At 46.9% G+C, this 24,673-nt stretch overlaps 1 protein-coding gene and 2 long non-coding RNA genes across 3 annotated transcripts in view; 2 read left to right on the plus strand and 1 right to left on the minus strand.

Moving 5' to 3' along the window:
- Positions 1–228: 228 nt before the first annotated feature.
- Positions 229–24,673, plus strand: part of LOC118380154 (coiled-coil domain-containing protein 69-like) — a 61,856-nt gene continuing 37,411 nt past the window's right edge. Inside the window, exons 1-3 of the mRNA XM_052487544.1 lie at positions 229–542; positions 648–800; positions 7,074–7,256. Of these exons, the coding sequence (XP_052343504.1) occupies positions 444–542; positions 648–800; positions 7,074–7,256 (435 nt within the window). The 5' untranslated portion in view covers positions 229–443. The remainder of the gene's footprint in view (positions 543–647; positions 801–7,073; positions 7,257–24,673) is intronic.
- Positions 8,561–9,281, minus strand: LOC127913883 (uncharacterized). The gene is made up of 3 exons (XR_008087105.1): positions 9,132–9,281; positions 8,866–9,093; positions 8,561–8,710 (listed from the first exon to the last, which is right to left on the minus strand). It is a non-coding gene; the product is annotated as an uncharacterized LOC127913883 (long non-coding RNA).
- On the plus strand, positions 23,507–24,001 carry LOC127913885 (uncharacterized). Its single transcript, XR_008087107.1, has 3 exons — positions 23,507–23,578; positions 23,625–23,739; positions 23,938–24,001. It is a non-coding gene; the product is annotated as an uncharacterized LOC127913885 (long non-coding RNA).

A 24,673-nucleotide genomic window follows, 5' to 3' on the forward strand; every position in this document is an offset into this window, starting at 1 on the left:
AAATATAGTTATATTCTAACGTATCTGGTAAATAAACTTCTGACTGTGGGAACTGTTTAATTCCTCGCGTCTTCTCTCCACTCGCCTCCTTCTCAAACCCCATTGGATGAGAGAGCCAGAGATCCCGCCTATCTGACTTTCTCCTTCAATGAGTTTTGAGAAGAAGGAGAGAGGAGCAAGGGAAACAATTAAGATTTGTCCGTTGACATTTGCGCCTGCTTTATGGAGTCTGTCACGTGACGAGCGTCCAGTTTGCGTTGATAAACACGGAAGTGGGACTGAAATGTGAAAACAAATATTTGCCGCATTGCCTCACAAAGTGTTATGACACAGTCGTTACCGATTCTTTTTAAAACGTGCACAATCTTAGTTTACTCGATTTCTGCTGTTATTTTGAATTAACCGTAATTATTTATAGTTCTGCTGTAGAGTAGATTAGCACAATGAAGAACTGTTTTGCTGCTGTGATAACACTATGCATTGTAATGCAGGTGAATGACGCTTTGGATTTCGAGAAAACGCGCACGGCATATTCTGCAAAGGCGAGTGAAATATCTGTAAATGTATTAAAATGTTGTTCAGTAACCTCCGCTATCAATTCATTATGTATGGTATAGTAACATAGACAATTCAATACTATTGCACAGATCTTTGGGTTCTCATGGGAGAACTGCGGTAAGCCAGACGACCCAGCGGTTCTGAAGACCCTAACCCTGTTCCCGGACCCCATCACAGTTCCAGGGGACCTGACGGCCAGTGCATCCGGGAACACAACGGTCGAGCTGGCCGCTCCCCTCGCTGTTAGTACTCAGCATGCACCAAGGGTCTCCTCCTAAAATGCTCAAATGAGATCTTGAATGCTATTTGATTACTTATGAAGTACACTGATTTGTTTAGGTAGCTAGCAGTGGTGGAAAAAGTACCGAAATATCATAGTTAATAAAAGTAAATATACCTTAATAGAAAATTACTCAAGTAAAAGTGAAAATGACCCAGTAAAATACTAGTTGTGTAAAAATCTAAAAGTATTTGGATTTAAATATACTTAAGTATCAAAAGTAAATGTAATTTCTCAAATATACTTAAGTATCACGAGTAAAAGTACAAGTATAAATAATTTAAAATTCCTTATATTAATCAAACCAGGTGGAATTTGCTTGTTTTTTAAAAAATCTACGGATAGCCAGGGACATGCTCCAACACTCAGACATTATTTACAAACAAAGCATGTATTAAGTGAGTCTGCTAGATCAGGGGCAGTAGGGATGACCAAGGATGTTCTCTGTTTAGTGATTCCGCCAGATCAGGGGCAGTAGGGATGACCAAGGATGTTCTCTGTTTAGTGAGTCTGCTAGATCAGGGGCAGTAGGGATGACCAAGGATGTTCTCTGTTTAGTGAGTCCGCCAGATCAGGGGCAGTAGGGATGACCAAGGATGTTCTCTGTTTAGTGAGTCTGCCAGATCAGGGGCAGTAGGGATGACCAAGGATGTTCTCTGTTTAGTGAGTCCGCCAGATCAGGGGCAGTAGGGATGACCAAGGATGTTCTCTGTTTAGTGAGTCCGCCAGATCAGGGGCAGTAGGGATGACCAAGGATGTTCTCTGTTTAGTGAGTCCGCCAGATCAGGGGCAGTAGGGATGACCAAGGATGTTCTCTGTTTAGTGAGTCCGCCAGATCAGGGGCAGTAGGGATGACCAAGGATGTTCTCTGTTTAGTGAGTCTGCCAGATCAGGGGCAGTAGGGATGACCAATGATGTTCTCTGTTTAGTGAGTCCGCCAGATCAGGGGCAGTAGGGATGACCAATGATGTTCTCTGTTTAGTGAGTCCGCCAGATCAGGGGCAGTAGGGATGACCAATGATGTTCTCTGTTTAGTGAGTCCGCCAGATCAGGGGCAGTAGGGATGACCAAGGATGTTCTCTGTTTAGTGAGTCTGCCAGATCAGAGACAGTAGGGATGACCAATGATGTTCTCTGTTTAGTGAGTCCGCCAGATCAGGGGCAGTAGGGATGACCAAGGATGTTCTCTGTTTAGTGAGTCTGCCAGATCAGGGGCAGTAGGGATGACCAAGGATGTTCTCTGTTTAGTGAGTCCACCAGATCAGGGGCAGTAGGGATGACCAAGGATGTTCTCTGTTTAGTGAGTCCGCCAGATCAGGGGCAGTAGGGATGACCAAGGATGTTCTCTGTTTAGTGAGTCCGCCAGATCAGAGGCAGTAGGGATGACCAATGATGTTCTCTGTTTAGTGAGTCCGCCAGATCAGGGGCAGTAGGGATGACCAAGGATGTTCTCTGTTTAGTGAGTCCGCCAGATCAGGGGCAGTAGGGATGACCAAGGATGTTCTCTGTTTAGTGAGTCCGCCAGATCAGGGGCAGTAGGGATGACCAAGGATGTTCTCTGTTTAGTGAGTCCGCCAGATCAGGGGCAGTAGGGATGACCAAGGATGTTCTCTGTTTAGTGAGTCTGCCAGATCAGGGGCAGTAGGGATGACCAAGGATGTTCTCTGTTTAGTGAGTCTGCCAGATCAGGGGCAGTAGGGATGACCAATGATGTTCTCTGTTTAGTGAGTCTGCCAGATCAGGGGCAGTAGGGATGACCAAGGATGTTCTCTGTTTAGTGAGTCTGCCAGATCAGGGGCAGTAGGGATGACCAAGGATGTTCTCTGTTTAGTGAGTCTGCCAGATCAGGGGCAGTAGGGATGACCAAGGATGTTCTCTGTTTAGTGAGTCCGCCAGATCAGGGGCAGTAGGGATGACCAAGGATGTTCTCTGTTTAGTGAGTCTGCTAGATCAGGGGCAGTAGGGATGACCAAGGATGTTCTCTGTTTAGTGAGTCCGCCAGATCAGGGGCAGTAGGGATGACCAAGGATGTTCTCTGTTTAGTGAGTCCGCCAGATCAGGGGCAGTAGGGATGACCAAGGATGTTCTCTGTTTAGTGAGTCCGCCAGATCAGGGGCAGTAGGGATGACCAAGGATGTTCTCTGTTTAGTGAGTCTGCCAGATCAGGGGCAGTAGGGATGACCAAGGATGTTCTCTGTTTAGTGAGTCCGCCAGATCAGGGGCAGTAGGGATGACCAAGGATGTTCTCTGTTTAGTGAGTCTGCCAGATCAGGGGCAGTAGGGATGACCAAGGATGTTCTCTGTTTAGTGAGTCCGCCAGATCAGGGGCAGTAGGGATGACCAAGGATGTTCTCTGTTTAGTGAGTCCGCCAGATCAGGGGCAGTAGGGATGACCAAGGATGTTCTCTGTTTAGTGAGTCCGCCAGATCAGGGGCAGTAGGGATGACCAAGGATGTTCTCTGTTTAGTGAGTCCGCCAGATCAGGGGCAGTAGGGATGACCAAGGATGTTCTCTGTTTAGTGAGTCCGCCAGATCAGGGGCAGTAGGGATGACCAAGGATGTTCTCTGTTTAGTGAGTCCGCCAGATCAGGGGCAGTAGGGATGACCAAGGATGTTCTCTGTTTAGTGAGTCCGCCAGATCAGGGGCAGTAGGGATGACCAAGGATGTTCTCTGTTTAGTGAGTCTGCCAGATCAGGGGCAGTAGGGATGACCAAGGATGTTCTCTGTTTAGTGAGTCTGCCAGATCAGGGGCAGTAGGGATGACCAATGATGTTCTCTGTTTAGTGAGTCTGCCAGATCAGGGGCAGTAGGGATGACCAAGGATGTTCTCTGTTTAGTGAGTCTGCCAGATCAGGGGCAGTAGGGATGACCAAGGATGTTCTCTGTTTAGTGAGTCTGCCAGATCAGGGGCAGTAGGGATGACCAAGGATGTTCTCTGTTTAGTGAGTCTGCCAGATCAGGGGCAGTAGGGATGACCAAGGATGTTCTCTGTTTAGTGAGTCTGCCAGATCAGGGGCAGTAGGGATGACCAAGGATGTTCTCTGTTTAGTGAGTCCGCCAGATCAGGGTCAGTAGGGATGACCAAGGATGTTCTCTGTTTAGTGAGTCCTCCAGATCAGGGGCAGTAGGGATGACCAAGGATGTTCTCTGTTTAGTGAGTCCTCCAGATCAGGGGCAGTAGGGATGACCAAGGATGTTCTCTGTTTAGTGAGTCCGCCAGATCAGAGGCAGTAGGGATGACCAAGGATGTTCTCTGTTTAGTGAGTCCGCCAGATCAGGGGCAGTAGGGATGACCAAGGATGTTCTCTGTTTAGTGAGTCCACCAGATCAGGGGCAGTAGGGATGACCAGGGATGTTCTCTGTTTAGTGAGTCTGCCAGATCAGGGGCAGTAGGGATGACCAAGGATGTTCTCTGTTTAGTGAGTCTGCCAGATCAGGGGCAGTAGGGATGACCAAGGATGTTCTCTGTTTAGTGAGTCTGCCAGATCAGGGGAAGTAGGGATGACCAATGATGTTCTCTGTTTAGTGAGTCCGCCAGATCAGGGTCAGTAGGGATGACCAAGGATGTTCTCTGTTTAGTGAGTCCACCAGATCAGGGGCAGTAGGGATGACCAGGGATGTTCTCTGTTTAGTGAGTCCGCCAGATCAGGGGCAGTAGGGATGACCAAGGATGTTCTCTGTTTAGTGAGTCTGCCTTTCAGGGGCAGTAGGGATGACCAGGGATGTTCTCTGTTTAGTGAGTCCACCAGATCAGGGGCAGTAGGGATGACCAAGGATGTTCTCTGTTTAGTGAGTCCGCCAGATCAGGGGCAGTAGGGATGACCAATGATGTTCTCTGTTTAGTGAGTCTGCCAGATCAGGGGCAGTAGGGATGACCAAGGATGTTCTCTGTTTAGTGAGTCCGCCAGATCAGGGGCAGTAGGGATGACCAGGGATGTTCTCTTGATAAGTGTGTGAATAAGGCAATTGTCCTGTCCTGCTAAAGGAAAATGTATGGTGTAAAATGTACATCATTTTCTTTAGGAATGTAGCGACAACAATATCAATAGTACAGATATCCCCAAAAACTACTAAAGTTCTCCTTTAAAGTATTTTTACTTAAAGACTTTACAGCGCTGGTAGCTAGTGAAAGGTAATTAACCAATTTGTTTTTGAGGTAGGCATATGGTATTGCCTGTCTTTTTAATATATACATATATATAGAATGAATAGGCTCTTGGTGGATAAAAATGGTCACAATAAAAGCCAGTTATACACACTATAGCCCTAATAAATAAGAGACCTTCAGTTCTTCCTGAAAAAGAATTGAAAGCTGTTACTTAGTCATTTCAGTTTGTAGACCTATTCAGACATGTGAGAGCCTATTACACTTTGTCTGTGTGTGTCTATTGTTGGCTCTGAGTGCTTCTGGGGGGCTCTGGGTAGTTCTGGGTGGCTCTGGGTAGTTCTGGGTGGCGCTGGGTAGTTCTGGGGGGCGCTGGGTAGTTCTGGGGGGCTCTGGGTAGTTCTGGGTGGCTCTGGGTAGTTCTGGGTAGTTCTGGGTGGCTCTGGGTAGTTCTGGGTGGCTCTGGGTAGTTCTGGGTGGCTCTGGGTAGTTCTGGGTGGCTCTGGGTAGTTCTGGGTAGTTCTGGGTGGCTCTGGGTAGTTCTGGGTGGCTCTGGGTAGTTCTGGGGGCTCTGGGTAGTTCTGGGTGGCTCTGGGTAGTTCTGGGTGGCTCTGGGTAGTTCTGGGTGGCTCTGGGTAGTTCTGGGGGGCTCTGGGTAGTTCTGGGGGCTCTGGGTAGTTCTGGGTGGCTCTGGGTAGTTCTGGGTGGCTCTGGGTAGTTCTGGGGGGCTCTGGGTAGTTCTGGGGGGCTCTGGGTAGTTCTGGGGGGCTCTGGGTAGTTCTGGGTGGTTCTGGGTAGCTCTGAGTGCTTCTGGGTGCTGTGTTGTTAAACAGGTAGAAACTTGCCTGCGGAAGGTTTGTCTGACTCACTGATCCCATGAGCTTCATGTGAGCAGCTCACCACATAAACCCCACTCTGCTGCACTGATGACACAAATAGATATGAAATGTACAGTATACTTCCTGATACAATGCTCCCCCATTACCATGTAAAGTTCACAGGAGAAGGGATGGCATTGACAGTGGTGTTGGCAATGTTCTGATCAAGAATGCACCAATGTAATATTGTTGCATTTTGAAAGTTTTTGCAACAGACGTACTAGACATTCTGCTTTAGTTGATGCAATGCATGTGTAACGGATATGAAATGGCTAGCTAGTTAGCGGTGGTTCGCGCTAAATAGCGTTTCAATCAGTGACGTCACTTGCTCTGAGACCTTGAAGTAGTGGTTCCCCTTTGCTCTACAAGGGCCGTGGCTTTTGTGGAGCGATGGGTAACGATGCTTCGTGGAGGGAGCTGTTGATGTGTGCAGAGGGTCCCTGGGTCGAGCCCGGGTCAGGGCGAGGGGACAGACGTGAAGTCATACTGTTACACATAGAAGAGTGACTTAATTGTTCTTCTTGGAAATCAATTTCTTAGATCACAGTGCCAGATTATCATTTTCCTTTCCTACCAAGTAAAAAGGCAGTAACTGCTCATAGTGTGGAACTGAGAAAAATGCATTTTATTTACCTTGGTTTCACAGTAACTTTATCCAGTTACTGCTAACATGACCCCCTTATTTTCTCCTGAACACAATACAATAGAGGCAGAATACTTGTCCACATGATTAAGCATGTATTTAATGTAACAAAAATGACATTAACTAATTTTCGACCAAATGAGCAGTTACTGCCTTTTAGCTTGGTAGGGCAGTAATAGCCTACCCAGAATTCCAATGGTGACATCATTGCAAGGGAAGAATATAACAGTTTCTTCTATGCTGTAAACGACTGGGGAACAATGTCCAAGTGAAGAATAGCTCGGCATTGGACACGGCTTTAAAACACCTTGGCACTGGTCTGATTTTCTCCTCTTTAGGTAACCTGGCCACGCTTGGTGGTACAACTGTAACATATAGTTTTATTGACACTTGTTATTTTATTGATTCTTTGTTTTTCATAACATCCTGGTCCTATTTAGGATGCATATTGGCCAGTCAAATGTCAAATAGTAGTTAAATAACAGTATTTTGTCCATAGGTAAATGTAACCTTGTGATGGCCTACCTTGTGGATAGGTGCATTGTTACTGTAGCCTACAATGTTTTTCCAGACATCCCACTTAACTGGCCCTATATATTTATCTTTTAGGTGAATGTGACCCTGGAGAAGGAGGTGGCAGGGTTCTGGGTCACGGTCCCATGTCTGGAAGAGATCGGGAGCTGCCATTACACAGACGGCTGTGACCTGCTCAACCAGCTCATACCGCCAGGACAGGACTGTCCTGAACCTCTTCACACCTACGGCATCCCCTGCCACTGTCCCTTTAAAGCTGTGAGTCTATACTGTAGTCCATCCCCTGCCACTGTCCCTTTAAAGCTGTGAGTCTATACTGTAGTCCATCCACTGTCCCTTTAAAGCTGTGAGTCTATACTGTAGTCCATCCACTGTCCCTTTAAAGCTGTGAGTCTATACTGTAGTCCATCCCCTGTCCACTGTCCCTTTAAAGCTGTGAGTCTATACTGTAGTCCATCCCCTGCCACTGTCCCTTTAAAGCTGTGAGTCTATACTGTAGTCCATCCCCTGCCACTGTCCCTTTAAAGCTGTGAGTCTATACTGTAGTCCATCCCCTGTCCCTTTAAAGCTGTGAGTCTATACTGTAGTCCATCCCCTGTCCACTGTCCCTTTAAAGCTGTGAGTCTATACTGTAGTCCATCCCCTGTCCACTGTCCCTTTAAAGCTGTGAGTCTATACTGTAGTCCATCCCCTGCCACTGTCCCTTTAAAGCTGTGAGTCTCAAGTTTGTGGTAGTGTTCATTAGGGAACAATAATTTGAAATCATTTTGCTATGAAAAATGGTCATGGTTGATCCTGGTCCCTCTACAGGCATATCTGTCCATTTTATTCCATTTGGTGCCTTTTGAACACAACAGTCCTACATGGTATGTGATGTAGAACGTACCTGTTATTCAGTGGTTACCGCTTAGGCTACTTCCCTCTTTCATATCCTCATCAGTGCAATGTAGTGAATGTCCGTTGATAGCACTGTGAATGATTGGTAACAGAGTGCTGTTTGTTGAACAGCAGCTAGCCTAACAACAAAACACTTCTCTGAATGTTTTCAACATTTGCACTTAGCGTTCTGTTGCTCAGTACTCATTATGTTTTTCCTCAAGGATACGTTTTTTTCTGTTTACTCAATGTCTACTGTGTTCAAATGACCTATTTTCTCTCTCCTGATGGTGCATACCTTTTCTATACAGTAAAACATGCTTTACTCAAAGGCTGTGTCCCAAATGACACCTTATCCCTGTATATACTTCGACCATGGTGCACTACCTTTGAATAGAGCCCCCCTATGGGCCTTGGTCATACGTAGTGCACTTTATAGGGTATAGGATGCCATTTGCGATGAAGTGGAAGTGTATTGATTGAAACCTCTATTTCCTGTCTGTTCTAAGGGGGTGTACACACTACCAGAGTCAGACTTCTACCTCCCTGACATTGACCTGCCCTACTGGCTGACCAACGGATACTACAGAGTACAAGGAGTGCTGGGAGCTATGGGGAAAGAACTGGGCTGCCTCAAAATCACCTTCTCTGTCCACTCTAATAACTAAACAATGGATGAATTACCTTCTCTGCCCACTCTAGTTAAATGGTGGATAAATGACCTTCTCTGCCCACTCTAGTTAAATGGTGGATAAATGACCTTCTCTGCCCACTCTAGTTAAATGGTGGATAAATGACCTTCTCTGCCCACTCTAGTTAAATGGTGGATAAATGACCTTCTCTGCCCACTCTAGTTAAATGGTGGATAAATTACCTTCTCTGCCCACTCTAGTTAAATGGTGGATAAATGACCTTCTCTGCCCACTCTAACTAAATGGTGGATAAATGACCTTCTCTTTCCACTCTATTAACTAAATGGTGGATAAATGACCTTCTCTGCCCACTCTAGTTAAATGGTGGATAAATGACCTTCTCTGCCCACTCTAGTTAAATGGTGGATAAATGACCTTCTCTGCCCACTCTAGTTAAATGGTGGATAAATGACCTTCTCTGCCCACTCTAGTTAAATGGTGGATAAATGACCTTCTCTGCCCACTCTAGTTAAATGGTGGATAAATGACCTTCTCTGCCCACTCTAGTTAAATGGTGGATAAATGACCTTCTCTGCCCACTCTAGTTAAATGGTGGATAAATTACCTTCTCTGCCCACTCTAGTTAAATGGTGGATAAATGACCTTCTCTGCCCACTCTAGTTAAATGGTGGACACAGGGAACATTATGTACCATTCAATGAGCTGGTCTACTGACATGTTGTCTTCTTTATTCTGAAGGGAACGTCTGCTCTCATCTCTTCTCATCTCATCAAAGTGCCAATTGAGAACTGGGCCTGTATACACAAAGCCTCTCAGAGTAGGAGTGCTGCTCTAGGATCAGTTTTACCTTTACAATCGTAATGAATAAGAGGGGGGACCTGATCCTAGATCAGTACTCTAAAACGCTTTGTGGATACTGGCCCTGTACCAAACAAGCAGTAAGTGAGCTGCTACTGTAGTGGTACTGTAGTTTAAGGATACGATTCAGACTCACTTTCAGGTAAAACAGTTAAGTTGAGTGATTTTGCATATGGCTTGCTACTGTACTGCTATGAACTTGTCAGAACCATTATGATTAAAAATAATAATAATAATATATGCAGAACCATTATCATGATTATTTTCCCGGGAATCTTCATGTTTTACAGTCTTATTTTTCTTAATGTTTTACACTGTCTTTTTTTATGCAGAATTATTTTTATTAGATTTCTTCTCAAGGTTGAATGACCGTGGATATGCTTCTATTGGTCATCGGCGTTTACCCTGGGTAAGGTACTGGTCACATGACTAGTAGTTTTAGGAGTTTTAATTGTGACAGTCGTTTCTAGCTGATGCTTACTGTGTCATCATTTTTGGTTCTATGGGTCGTAATGCTACTTCCTGTTGCTAGTGGTGACACTTCTGATTTTACGACCCCTGGGAATATGTTGTTCTTCCTGTTGCTAGTGGTGACACTTCTGATTTTACGACCCCTGGGAATATGTTGTTCTTCCTGTTGCTAGTGGTGACACTTCTGATTTTACAACCCCTGGGAATATGTTGTTCTTCCTGTTGCTAGTGGTGACACTTCTGATTTTACGACCCCTGGGAATATGTTGTTCTTCCTGTTGCTAGTGGTGACACTTCTGATTTTACAACCCCTGGGAATATGTTGTTCTTCCTGTTGCTAGTGGTGACACTTCTGATGACACTTCCTGTTTTTGACACTTCTGATTTTACCCCCTGGGAATATGTTGTTCTTCCTGTTGAGGGTGGTGACACTTCTGATTTTACGACCCCTGGGAATATGTTGTTCTTCCTGTTGCTAGTGGTGACACTTCTGATTTTACGACCCCTGGGAATATGTTGTTCTTCCTGTTGCTAGTGGTGACACTTCTGATTTTACGACCCCTGGGAATATGTTGTTCTTCCTGTTGAGGGTGGTGACACTTCTGATTTTACGACCCCTGGGAATATGTTGTTCTTCCTGTTGAGGGTGGTGACACTTCTGATTTTACGACCCCTGGGAATATGTTGTTCTTCCTGTTGAGGGTGGTGACACTTCTGATTTTACGACCCCTGGGAATATGTTGTTCTTCCTGTTGAGGGTGGTGACACTTCTGATTTTACGACCCCTGGGAATATGTTGTTCTTCCTGTTGAGGGTGGTGACACTTCTGATTTTACGACCCCTGGGAATATGTTGTTCTTCCTGTTGAGGGTGGTGACACTTCTGATTTTACGACCCCTGGGAATATGTTGTTCTTCCTGTTGAGGGTGTATTGATCTGTTATTTTCTGAAGGTGTTTTGTTGTTGACATGTTCAAAGTGCCTAAATAGACCTGCTGCTGGAAAGGAGATCTGCGAATCAGGTGGGACTGTGTGATGTTTCAAAGGGAAATGGAATGAAAGCAGCCAATCAATTCCCTCCCTCATATAATACCGTACCAACAGGCTAATCTTGTTCTATAACCAATTAAAGTGTTGTAAGGAATGTAAGTGCACTTCCTATCTTAAATAATAATTCTAATGAAATGGTTATCAAGTAAAGAAGTCTTAAGGAATCAACATGAAAAATTGTACCTCGATTATTTAGAAATGACATGCTTAATTACTACTGTAACAAATCAGCATTATGTTGGTCAATATTTCACTGTAAAAACATTTAAAAAATTTCGCCAATAAAATAATATCATATATGTTGGTAAGTCATTTGTTTTCTGAAATGCATTACTGTATTGCGCAATCAAGGTGTTCAGGATTTGAATCTCTGCAGTTTCACAGGATGGCCACAGGATGGCACTAGAGGTTAACCGTTGATTACATGACGGATATGCTAGTACCTAGTCTTTCTGATGTTGACCAGTCAGTCTGCAGTTGGAAATCCACTCTTTGTGTCCTCATTCCTGATTTTTACAGGGTGTACTCCAATTCACTTTACTAACATATGTCCAGGTGCTCTGTAGCCTCTCTCTCTCTCTCTCTCTCTCTCTCTCTCTCTCTCTCTCTCTCTCTCTCTCTCTATCCTCTCTCTCTCTCTCTCTATCCCTCTCTCTCTCTCTCTCTCTCTCTCTCTCTCTCTCTCTCTCTCTCTCTCTCTCTCTCTCTCTCTCTCTCTCTCTCTCCTATCTATCTCCTCTCTATCTCTCTCTCTCTCTCTCTCTCTCTCTCTCTCTCTCTCTCTCTCTCTCTCTCTCTCTATGTCTCAGAGCAGATGCCTCAATCAATTTATAAAATTTTTGACATGCGTTTTTCTGGATGTTTTTGTTGTTATTCTGTCTCACTGTTCAAATAAACCTACCATTAAAATGATAGACTGATCATTTCTTTGTCAGTGGGCAAACATACAAAATCAGCAGGGGATAAAATACTTGTTTCCCTCACTGTATATCCACAGTAAAACGAAGTTGAGTGTATGTAAACTTCTGACCCACTGGGAATGTGATGAAAGAAATAAAAGCTGAAATAAATCATTCTATCTACTATTATTCTGACATTTCACATTCTTAAAATAAAGTGGTGATCCTCACTGACATAAGACATGGGATTTTTACTAAGATTAAATGTCAGGAATTGTGAAAAACTGAGGTTAAATGTATTTGGCTGAGGTGGATGTAAATTTCCAACTTCAACTGTATATACAGGGGGTACCTGTCAATCTGTTTCACCTGGTACTTTTTCCCCAGTCTCTGTTTTTGCCTAGCCCTCCTGGTTTTGACCATCGCCTGTCCTGATGCCAAACCCGTCTGCCTGACCACTCTGCCTGTCCTGACCTCGAGCCTGTCTATCGCCTGGTACTGTTTGGACTCTGACCTGGTTTAGGAACTCTCGCCTGTCCTGACCTAGAGCCTGCCTATCGCCTGGTACTGTTTGGACTCTGACCTGGTTTAGGAACTCTAGCCTGTCCTGACCTCGAGCCTGCCTATCGCCTGGTACTGTTTGGACTCTGACCTGGTTTAGGAACTCTCGCCTGTCCTGACCTCGAGCCTACCTATCGCCTGGTACTGTTTGGACTCTGACCTGGTTTAGGAACTCTCGCCTGTCCTAACCTAGAGCCTGCCTATCCCCTGGTACTGTTTGGACTCTGACCTGGTTTAGGAACTCTAGCCTGTCCTGACCTAGAGCCTGCCTATCCCCTGGTACTGTTTGGACTCTGACCTGGTTTAGGAACTCTCGCCTGTCCTGACCTCGAGCCTGCCTATCGCCTGGTACTGTTTGGACTCTGACCTGGTTTAGGAACTCTAGCCTGTCCTAACCTAGAGCCTGCCTATCGCCTGGTACTGTTTGGACTCTGACCTGGTTTAGGAACTCTAGCCTGTCCTAACCTAGAGCCTGCCTATCCCCTGGTACTGTTTGGACTCTGACCTGGTTTAGGAACTCTAGCCTGTCCTAACCTAGAGCCTGCCTATCGCCTGGTACTGTTTGACTCTGACCTGGTTTAGGAACTCTAGCCTGTCCTAACCTAGAGCCTGCCTATCGCCTGGTACTGTTTGGACTCTGACCTGGTTTAGGAACTCTAGCCTGTCCTAACCTAGAGCCTGCCTATCGCCTGGTACTGTTTGGACTCTGAGCTGGTTGATTAACTCTAGCCTGTCCTAACCTAGAGCCTGCCTATCGCCTGGTACTGTTTGGACTCTGACCTGGTTTAGGAACTCTAGCCTGTCCTAACCTAGAGCCTGCCTATCGCCTGGTACTGTTTGGACTCTGACCTGGTTTAGGAACTCTAGCCTGCCTATCGCCTGGTACTGTTTGGACTCTGACCTGGTTTAGGAACTCTAGCCTGTCCTAACCTAGAGCCTGCCTATCGCCTGGTACTGTTTGGACTCTGACCTGGTTTAGGAACTCTAGCCTGTCCTAACCTCGAGCCTGCCTATCGCCTGGTACTGTTTGGACTCTGAGCTGGTTTAGGAACTCTAGCCTGCCTATCGCCTGGTACTGTTTGGACTCTGAGCTGGTTTAGGAACTCTAGCCTGTCCTAACCTAGAGCCTGCCTATCGCCTGGTACTGTTTGGACTCTGACCTGGTTTAGGAACTCTAGCCTGTCCTAACCTCGAGCCTGCCTATCGCCTGGTACTGTTTGGACTCTGAGCTGGTTTAGGAACTCTAGCCTGCCTATCGCCTGGTACTGTTTGGACTCTGAGCTGGTTTAGGAACTCTAGCCTGCCTATCGCCTGGTACTGTTTGGACTCTGACCTGGTTTAGGAACTCTAGCCTGTCCTGACCTCGAGCCTGCCTATCGCCTGGTACTGTTTGGACTCTGACCTGGTTTAGGAACTCTAGCCTGTCCTGACCTCGATCCTGCCTATCCCCTGGTACTGTTTGGACTCTGACCTGGTTTAGGAACTCTAGCCTGACCTGACCTAGAGCCTGCCTATCGCCTGGTACTGTTTGGACTCTGACCTGGTTTAGGAACTCTCGCCTGTCCTGACCTAGAGCCTGCCTATCGCCTGGTACTGTTTGGACTCTGACCTGGTTTAGGAACTCTAGCCTGTCCTGACCTCGAGCCTGCCTATCGCCTGGTACTGTTTGGACTCTGACCTGGTTTAGGAACTCTCGCCTGTCCTGACCTCGAGCCTGCCTATCGCCTGGTACTGTTTGGACTCTGACCTGGTTTAGGAACTCTCGCCTGTCCTGACCTAGAGCCTGCCTATCGCCTGGTACTGTTTGGACTCTGACCTGGTTTAGGAACTCTCGCCTGTCCTGACCTAGAGCCTGCCTATCCCCTGGTACTGTTTGGACTCTGAGCTGGTTTAGGAACTCTCGCCTGTCCTGACCTGCAAATATTCTGGATAGCCGTTTGATTAGATGTTCAGGAGTCTTATGGCTGGGGGGTAGAAGCTGTTTAGAAGCCTCTTGGACCTAAACGTGGTGCTCCGGTACCGCTCGCTCCGGTACCGAGAACAGTCTATGACTAGGGTGGCTGGAGTCTTTGACAATTTTTAGGGCCTTCCTGTGACACCGCCTGGTATAGAGGTCCTGGATGGCAGGAAGCTTGGCCTCAGTGATGTACTGGGCCATACGCACTACTGTCTCTATCGCCTTACAGTCAGATGCCGAGCAGTTACCATACCAGGCAGTGATGCAACCGGTCAGGATGCTCTCGATGGTGCAGCTGTAGAACCTTTTGAGAATATGGGGACCCATGCCAAATCTTTTTAGTCTCCTGAGAGGAAATAGGTTTTGTCGTGTCCTCTTCACGACTGTCTTGGTGTGCTTAGACCATGTTAGTTTGTTGGTGATGTGGACGCCAAGGAACTTGAAACTCTCAACCTGCTCCAATACAGCCCTGCCGATGAGAATGGGGGTGTGCTCGGTCCTCCTTTTCCAGTAGTCGACAATCATCTCCTTTGTCTTGATCATGTTGAGGGAGAGGTTGTTATCCTTGCACCATACGTTCAGGTCTCTGACCTCCCTATAAGCTCACTATAGGGAATATGGTGCCATTTGGAACTTGGGAATGCTATCTGCTGGACAGCAGGGGGGTTGGCTACCCTCCTGATGTCTGGTCCTCCTACTCTTTTGATGTCTAGTCCTCTTACCCTCCTGATGTCTTACCCTCCTGGTGTCTGGTCCTCCTACCCTCCTGATGTCTGGTGCTCCTACCCTCCTGATGTCTGGTCCTCTTACCCTCCTGATGTCTATTCCTCTTACCCTCCTGATGTCTGGTCCTCTTACCCTCCTGATGTCTGGTCCTGCTACTCTTTTGATGTCTGGTCCTCCTACTCTTTTGATGTCTGGTCCTCTTACTCTTTTGATGTCTGGTCCTCCTACTCTCCTGATGTCTGGTCCTCCTACTCTCCTGATGTCTGGTCCTCCTACCCTCCTGATGTCTGGTCCTCCTACCCTCCTGATGTCTGGTCCTCCTACTCTCCTGATGTCTGGCCCTGCTACCCTCCTGATGTCTGGTCCTCCTACCCTCCTGATGTCTGGTCCTCTTACCCTCCTGATGTCTGGTCCTCCTACTCTCCTGATGTCTGGTCCTCCTACTCTTTTGATGTCTGGCCCTGCTACCCTCCTGATGTCTGGTCCTCCTACCCTCCTGATGTCTGGTCCTCTTACCCTCCTGATGTCTGGTCCTCTTACCCTCCTGATGTCTGGTCCTCTTACCCTCCTGATGTCTGGTCCTCTTACCCTCCTGATGTCTGGTCCTCTTACCCTCCTGATGTCTATTCCTCTTACCCTCCTGATGTCTGGTCCTCTTACCCTCCTGATGTCTGGTCCTCTTACCCTCCTGATGTCTGGCCCTCCTACCCTCCTGATGTCTGGTCCTCTTACCCTCCTGATGTCTGGTCCTCTTACCCTCCTGATGTCTGGTCCTCTTACTCTCCTGATGTCTGGTCCTCCTACTCTCCTGATGTCTGGTCCTCCTACTCTCCTGATGTCTGGTCCTCCTACCCTCCTGATGTCTGGTTCTCCTACTCTCCTGATGTCTGGTTCTCCTACCCTCCTGATGTCTGGTTCTCCTACCCTCCTGATGTCTGGTTCTCCTACCCTCCTGATGTCTGGCCCTGCTACCCTCCTGATGTCTGGTTCTCCTACCCTCCTGATGTCTGGTTCTCCTACCCTCCTGATGTCTGGTTCTCCTACCCTCCTGATGTCTGGTCCTCCTACCCTCCTGATGTCTGGCCCTGCTACCCTCCTGATGTCTGGTCCTCCTACCCTCCTGATGTCTGGTCCTCTTACCCTCCTGATGTCTGGTCCTCTTACCCTCCTGATGTCTGGTCCTCTTACCCTCCTGATGTCTGGTCCTCTTACCCTCCTGATGTCTGGTCCTCTTACCCTCCTGATGTCTGGTCCTCTTACCCTCCTGATGTCTGGTCCTCCTACCCTCCTGATGTCTGGTCCTCTTACCCTCCTGATGTCTGGTCCTCTTACCCTCTTGATGTCTGGTCCTCTTACCCTCCTGATGTCTGGTCCTCCTACCCTCCTGATGTCTGGTCCTCCTACCCTCCTGATGTCTGGTCCTCCTACCCTCCTGATGTCTGGTCCTCCTACCCTCCTGATGTCTGGTCCTCCTACCCTCCTGATGTCTGGTCCTCCTACCCTCCTGATGTCTGGTCCTCTTACCCTCCTGATGTCTGGTCCTCTTACCCTCCTGATGTCTGGTCCTCTTACCCTCCTGATGTCTGGTCCTCTTACCCTCCTGATGTCTGGTCCTCTTACCCTCCTGATGTCCGGTCCTCCTACCCTCCTGACGCCTGGTCCTCCTACCCTCCTGACGCCTGGTCCTCCTACCCTCCTGATGCCTGGTCCTCCTACCCTCCTGACGTCTGGTCCTCCTACCTTCCTGATGTCTGGTCCTCTTACCCTCCTGATGTCTGGTCCTCCTACCCTCCTGATGCCTGGTCCTCTTACCCTCCTGATGTCTGGTCCTCCTACCCTCCTGACGCCTGGTCCTCCTACCCTCCTGACGCCTGGTCCTCCTACCTTCCTGACGCCTGGTCCTCCTACCCTCCTGATGCCTGGTCCTCCTACCCTCCTGATGTCTGGTCCTCCTACCTTCCTGACGCCTGGTCCTCCTACCCTCCTGATGCCTGGTCCTCCTACCTTCCTGACGCCTGGTCCTCCTACCCTCCTGATGCTTGGTCCTCCTACCTTCCTGACGCCTGGTCCTCCTACCCTCCTGATGCCTGGTCCTCCTACCTTCCTGATGCCTGGTCCTCCTACCTTCCTGACGCCTGGTCCTCCTACCCTCCTGATGCCTGGTCCTCCTACCTTCCTGATGCCTGGTCCTCTTACCCTCCTGATGCCTGGTCCTCCTACCCTCCTGACGCCTGGTCCTCCTACCTTCCTGACGCCTGGTCCTCCTACCCTCCTGATGTCTGGTCCTCCTACCCTCCTGATGTCTGGTCCTCCTACCTTCCTGACGCCTGGTCCTCTTACCCTCCTGATGTCTGGTCCTCCTACCCTCCTGATGTCTGGTCCTCCTACCCTCCTGATGTCTGGTCCTCTTACCCTCCTGATGTCTGGTCCTCTTACCCTCCTGATGCCTGGTCCTCTTACCCTCCTGATGTCTGGTCCTCCTACCCTCCTGATGCCTGGTCCTCCTACCTTCCTGATGCCTGGTCCTCCTACCTCCTGATGCCTGGTCCTCCTACCCTCCTGATGTCTGGTCCTCCTACCCTCCTGATGTCTGGTCCTCCTACCCTCCTGATGTCTGGTCCTCCTACCCTCTTGATGTCTGGTCCTCTTACCCTCCTGATGCCTGGTCCTCCTACCTTCCTGATGTCTGGTTCTCCTACCCTCCTGATGTCTGGTCCTCCTACCCTCCTGATGTCTGGTCCTCCTACCCTCCTGACGTCTGGTCCTCCTACCCTCCTGACGCCTGGTCCTCCTACCCTCCTGACGCACTCCCTGTTTATAGTAGGGTTGGGGCATGACTTCCCTTAATGCCTCCACAATCACACTCCCTGTTTATAGTAGGGTTGGGGCATGACTTCCCTTATGCCTCCACAATCACACTCCCTGTTTATAGTAGGGTTGGGGCATGACTTCCCTTATGCCTCCACAATCACACTCCCTGTTTATAGTAGGGTTGGGGCATGACTTCCCTTATGCCTCCACAATCACACTCCCTGTTTATAGTAGGGTTGGGGCATGACTTCCCTTATGCCTCCACAATCACACTCCCTGTTTATAGTAGGGTTGGGGCATGACTTCCCTTAATGCCTCCACAATCACACTCCCTGTTTATAGTAGGGTTGGGGCATGACTTCCCTTATGCCTCCACAATCACACTCCCTGTTTATAGTAGGGTTGGGGCATGACTTCCCTTAATGCCTCCACAATCACACTCCCTGTTTATAGTAGGGTTGGGGCATGACTTCCCTTATGCCTCCACAATCACACTCCCTGTTTATAGTAGGGTTGGGGCATGACTTCCCTTAATGCCTCCACAATCACACTCCCTGTTTATAGTAGGGTTGGGGCATGACTTCCCTTATGCCTCCACAATCACACTCCCTGTTTATAGTAGGGTTGGGGCATGACTTCCCTTAATGCCTCCACAATCACACTCCCTGTTTATAGTAGGGTTGGGGCATGACTTCCCTTATGCCTCCACAATCACACTCCCTGTTTATAGTAGGGTTGGGGCATGACTTCCCTTAATGCCTCCACAATCACACTCCCTGTTTATAGTAGGGTTGGGGCATGACTTCCCTTATGCCTCCACAATCACACATAGTAGGGTTGGGGCATGACTTCCCTTAATGCCTCCACAATCACACTCCCTGTTTATAGTAGGGTTGGGGCATGACTTCCCTTAATGCCTCCACAATCACACTCCCTGTTTATAGTAGGGTTGGGGCATGACTTCCTCCACAATTATAGTGCATGACTTCCCTTCCACAATCACACTCCCTGTTTATAGTAGGGTTGGGGCATGACTTCCCTTATGCCTCCACAATCACACTCCCTGTTTATAGTAGGGTTGGGGCATGACTTCCCTTAATGCCTCCACAATCACACTCCCTGTTTATAGTAGGGTTGGGGCATGACTTCCCTTATGCCTCCACAATCACACTCCCTGTTTATAGTAGGGTTGGGGCATGACTTCCCTTATGCCTCCACAATCACACTCCCTGTTTATAGTAGGGTTGGGGCATGACTTCCCTTAATGCCTCCACAATCACACTCCCTGTTTATAGTAGGGTTGGGGCATGACTTCCCTTAATGCCTCCACAATCACACTCCCTGTTTATTGTCAGGCTGGGGCATGACTTTCCAAATGCCAAGTCCTATAAAAATACACTATAAAATGCTGATCACTTTGAAGACAATGCGTATTAGTCTACAGTAGACTACTACTGAAAACTAAATATTTGGCTTAAGACTTTAATTGATTGTATTTGTTAAAAGATAATAACTGTTAATGTCTGGATATGGAGTTTCACATCTACTTATAAACTCTTACACATTGGTGAATGTTTACACCGTCAGTCTATGTGGGGAAACTACATTTCCAGCATGTATAAACAGTTATTGGCTCTTACATAAAATCCCCTGTTCACACATACAATGAACTCCATAGTTTTAGCCTACTGTTCCATACATATTTGGAAGTAGTCCAGCCTAATACACATTGTGTTCAAAGTGAGCGGCACCCCAAGCATATGACTATAGGATGGATGTAAAAAAAAGGCATGTCCCTACAATCTTAAAAATCTTTGACTTGTTTTTGTTTTTTCATCCTTGTTCTCAAACCTTCACGTTGAGAAAGTCCTAATTTCCTATCCTAGTGCCCTAGTAATGAAAAGGAAGGATGCCACATCCCTTCTACCTCCCTCTTTCTCAGATAAATGATTAGGCCTACCAATGACAATGACCCTTCCAGATGATCTCTTTCCAGTGTCCATTGAGGCCCTCTTTCTCAGATAAATGATTAGGCCTACCAATGACAATGACCCTTTCAGATGATCTCTTTCCAGTGTCCATTGAGGCCCTCTTTCTCAGATAAATGATTAGGCCTACCAATGACAGTGACCCTTCCAGATGATCTCTTTCCAGTGTCCATTGAGGCCCTCTTTCTCAGATAAATGATTAGGCCTACCAATGACAATGACCCTTTCAGATGATCTCTTTCCAGTGTCCATTGAGGCCCTCTTTCTCAGATAAATGATTAGGCCTACCAATGACAGTGACCCTTTCAGATGATCTCTTTCCAGTGTCCATTGAGGCCCTCTTTCTCAGATAAATGATTAGGCCTACCAATGACAGTGACCCTTCCAGATGATCTCTTTCCAGTGTTTTTTCCAAAGGCCTTATCGAGGCTAGCCTGATTCCAGATCTGTTTGTGCTGTTTTGCCAACTCCTATGGTCATTGTCATACTGCATAAACATTAGTTGGCAAGACAGCACCAACAGATCTGGGACCAGGATGGTCTATAGGTCCAGTGGTGTGTATGGGTTCTATAGGTCCAGTGGTGTGTATGGGTTCTATAGGTCCAGTGGTGTGTATGGGTTCTATAGGTCCAGTGGTGTGTATGGGTTCTATAGGTCCAGTGGTGTGTACGGGTTCTATAGGTCCAGTGGTGTGTACGGGTTCTATAGGTCCAGTGGTGTGTACGGGTTCTATAGGTCCAGTGGTGTGTATGGGTTCTATAGGTCCAGTGGTGTGTATGGGTTCTATAGGTCCAGTGGTGTGTACGGGTTCTATAGGTCCAGTGGTGTGTACGGGTTCTATAGGTCCAGTGGTGTGTATGGGTTCTATAGGTCCAGTGGTGTGTACGGGTTCTACAGGTCCAGTGGTGTGTATGGGTTCTATAGGTCCAGTGGTGTGTATGGGTTCTATAGGTCCAGTGGTGTGTATGGGTTCTATAGGTCCAGTGGTGTGTATGGGTTCTATAGGTCCAGTGGTGTGTATGGGTTCTATAGGTCCAGTGGTGTGTACGGGTTCTATAGGTCCAGTGGTGTGTACGGGTTCTATAGGTCCAGTGGTGTGTACGGGTTCTATAGGTCCAGTGGTGTGTACGGGTTCTATAGGTCCAGTGGTGTGTATGGGTTCTATAGGTCCAGTGGTGTGTACGGGTTCTATAGGTCCAGTGGTGCGTACGGGTTCTGTAGAGGTACCACATCTATGATCAGTACTGTAGAGGTACCACATCTATGGTCAGTACTGTAGAGGTACCACATCTATGGTCAGTACTGTAGAGGTACCACATCTATGGTCAGTACTGTAGAGGTACCACATCTATGATCAGTACTGTTCTAGAGGTCCACATCTATGATCAGTACTGTGGTGGTACCACATCTATGATCAGTACTGTGTAGGGTACCACATCTATGATCAGTACTGGGTTCTATAGGTACCAGTGGTGTGTATCTATGATCAGTACTGTAGAGGTACCACATCTATGATCAGTACTGTGGTGTGTAAGAGGTACCACATCTATGATCAATACTGTAGAGGTACCACATCTATGATCAGTACTGTAGAGGTACCACATCTATGATCAGTACTGTAGAGGTACCACATCTATGATCAGTACTGTGTAGAGGTTCCACATCTATGATCAGTACTGGTTCTATAGGTACCAGTCTATGATCAGTACTGAAGAGGTCCACATCTATGATCAGTACTGTGGTGGTACCACATCTATGATCAGTACTGTAGAGGTACCACATCTATGATCAGTACTGTTCTAGAGGTACCACATCTATGATCAGTACTGTGGTGTGTACCACATCTATGATCAGTACCAGTGGAGGTACCACATCTATGATCAGTACTGTGAGGTACCACATCTATGATCAGTACTGTTCTAGAGGTACCACATCTATGGTCAGTACTGTAGAGGTACCACATCTATGATCAGTACTGTTCTAGAGGTACCAGTGGTGTGTATCTATGATCAGTACTGTAGAGGGTACCACATCTATGATCAGTACTGTAGAGGTACCACATCTATGATCAGTACTGTAGAGGTACCACATCTATGATCAGTACTGTAGAGGTACCACATCTATGGTCAGTACTGTAGAGGTACCACATCTATGGTCAGTACTGTAGAGGTACCACATCTATGGTCAGTACTGTAGAGGTACCACATCTATGGTCAGTACTGTAGAGGTACCACATCTATGATCAGTACTGTAGAGGTACCACATCTATGCTTAGTGTAAACTAGACTCATTGCAGGGTTGTGGAGAAGACAGACGGTGTGTCAGAATAAAGAAATACGGGATGTAGAGAAGACAGCTGTTGTCTCAGAGTAAAGAAATACGGGATGTAGAGAAGACAGCTGTTGTCTCAGAGTAAAGAAATACGGGATGTAGAGAAGACAGCTGTTGTCTCAGAGTAAAGAAATACGGGATGTAGAGAAGACAGCTGTTGTCTCAGAGTAAAGAAATACGGGATGTAGAGAAGACAGCTGTTGTCTCAGAGTAAAGAAATACGGGATGTAGAGAAGACAGCTGTTGTCTCAGAGTAAAGAAATACGGGATGTAGAGAAGACAGCTGTTGTCTCAGAGTAAAGAAATACGGGATGTAGAGAAGACAGCTGTTGTCTCAGAGTAAAGAAATAGGGGATGTAGAGAAGACAGCTGTTGTCTCAGAGTAAACAAAGACATTGGAATCCATTGTTCTACACACTTTTATTGTTTTTATGCAACTTTTTGTTTGTCTTCTATTTTGCAAGAGAGACTTTCTGTGTCTAATATGTTCAAAGTTGAAATAATGCAATGTTGATTGAGATAAAATCTCTTTGTTCAATGTTGAAATGATTGAATGTTAATTGCAGGGAAATTTATTTTTGTAAGAGTGCCAACTTTCAGAGTCATATCTGTTTAACCTCTTGTAGTTTTGCATTTAACCCATGATGTCACCTTTGGGAAATGTGATTGTCAGCTAAAAGCCAATCAGAGCAGAGCTCTTCATGGGACACTGCCAACCTGCCCAGTAGTTTACATTCTGTGTGCAAGACCACACGCACGCACTCATACACCCACACACACATCAATACATTCCATACATATAGATCATTTAGCCTCCCTGTGACGTTGTGAGAGATCAGACCTCTGATTTCACAAACCTCTGGAAATGGATGATGTTATTGAAGAAGGCCTTGGATGTGTAATTACGTCTGACATCTTTAGAACGGGTGGGGTTTTGACAATAACTCCAACATTCCAGCATCCGTTGTCTGTCCCTTTTGTTCATATCAACCAGTCTTACGTACTGTATGTCTGGAACCAACAGTACCCTGAACCGTTTCTTCCTTCAAGCTATAAGACTACTTACTAGTTAGTCTGGCTATTTGGTTAACTATTTAACTATCTGCATTGACTGTTTTTGCAATCTTTAAAAAAAAAAAAAATGACATACCCTGCTGCTACTATTTGCTATCTGTCACTTTAGTCCTAGTTATATGTACATATCTCCATGTATATGGCAGCAGGGTAGCCTAGTGGTTAGAGCGTTGGACTAGTAACCGAAAGGTTGCAAGTTCGAATCCCCGAGCTGACGATCTGTAACTATCTGTCATTCTGCCCCTGAACAAGGCAGGTAACCCACTGTTCCTAGACCAGGTAACCCACTGTTCCTAGACCAGGTAACCCACTGTTCCTAGACCAGGTAACCCACTGTTGCTAGACCAGGTAACCCACTGTTGCTAGACCAGGTAACCCACTGTTCCTAGACCAGGTAACCCACTGTTCCTAGACCAGGTAACCCACTGTTCCTAGACCAGGTAACCCACTGTTCCTAGACCAGGTAACCCACTGTTCCTAGACCAGGTAACCCACTGTTGCTAGACCAGGTAACCCACTGTTGCTAGACCAGGTAACCCACTGTTCCTAAACCAGGTAACCCACTGTTCCTAGACCAGGTAACCCACTGTTGCAAGACCAGGTAACCCACTGTTCCTAGACCAGGTAACCCACTGTTCCTTGACCACTGTTGCTAGACCAGGTAACCCACTGTTGCAAGACCAGGTAACCCACTGTTCCTAGACCAGGTAACCCACTGTTCCTAGACCAGGTAACCCACTGTTCCTAGACCAGGTAACCTGCTGTTCCTAGACCAGGTGTGTTTTTCACATGGACTCTTCCTCAACATGTATTCTAAACCAACATTTTTATTTTTTTATTTTACCTTTATTTAACTAGGCAAGTCAGTTAAGAACAAATTCTTATTTTCAGTGACGGCCTAGGAACAGTGGGTTAGTTAACTGCCTGTTCAGGGGCAGAACGACAGGTTTGTACCTCGTCAGCTCGGGGATTCGAATTTGCAACCTTTCGGTTACTCGTCCAACACTCTAAAATGACAGATTCAGATCAATCCATACAATTCTTCATTTGTATCTTACTACAGTGAGAATTCAATATTATTGGACACATAATAGGCCTGATATAATTAAATAGCCTCTAGGCAATAGGAAAAATAATCCATGCATGAAACCTATGATTAGGTAACCTATTATGTGTGATATAAATCTGATAGGGCGTGTATTTGGTGTATTACGGTAAAATGTCAACTCCATAGACTTGAAACACCCACAAGCCTAAATTTTGCGTAACAGGATGAGCAATCCACTGATCTACACCGTGTTTCCCCTTCTAGAACGTGGGTCGGTTCAGTTTGTTTTAAGATCAGTTTTTTTGATTTTTAGAAAGAGAACCGCCCAACTGGTCGAGTTGAGTGAGTTGTTGTGAGTGAAAGTGAGCAGCA

Source organism: Oncorhynchus keta, chromosome 30 (genome assembly GCF_023373465.1).
Source record: "Oncorhynchus keta strain PuntledgeMale-10-30-2019 chromosome 30, Oket_V2, whole genome shotgun sequence".
NCBI lineage: Eukaryota > Metazoa > Chordata > Actinopteri > Salmoniformes > Salmonidae > Oncorhynchus > Oncorhynchus keta.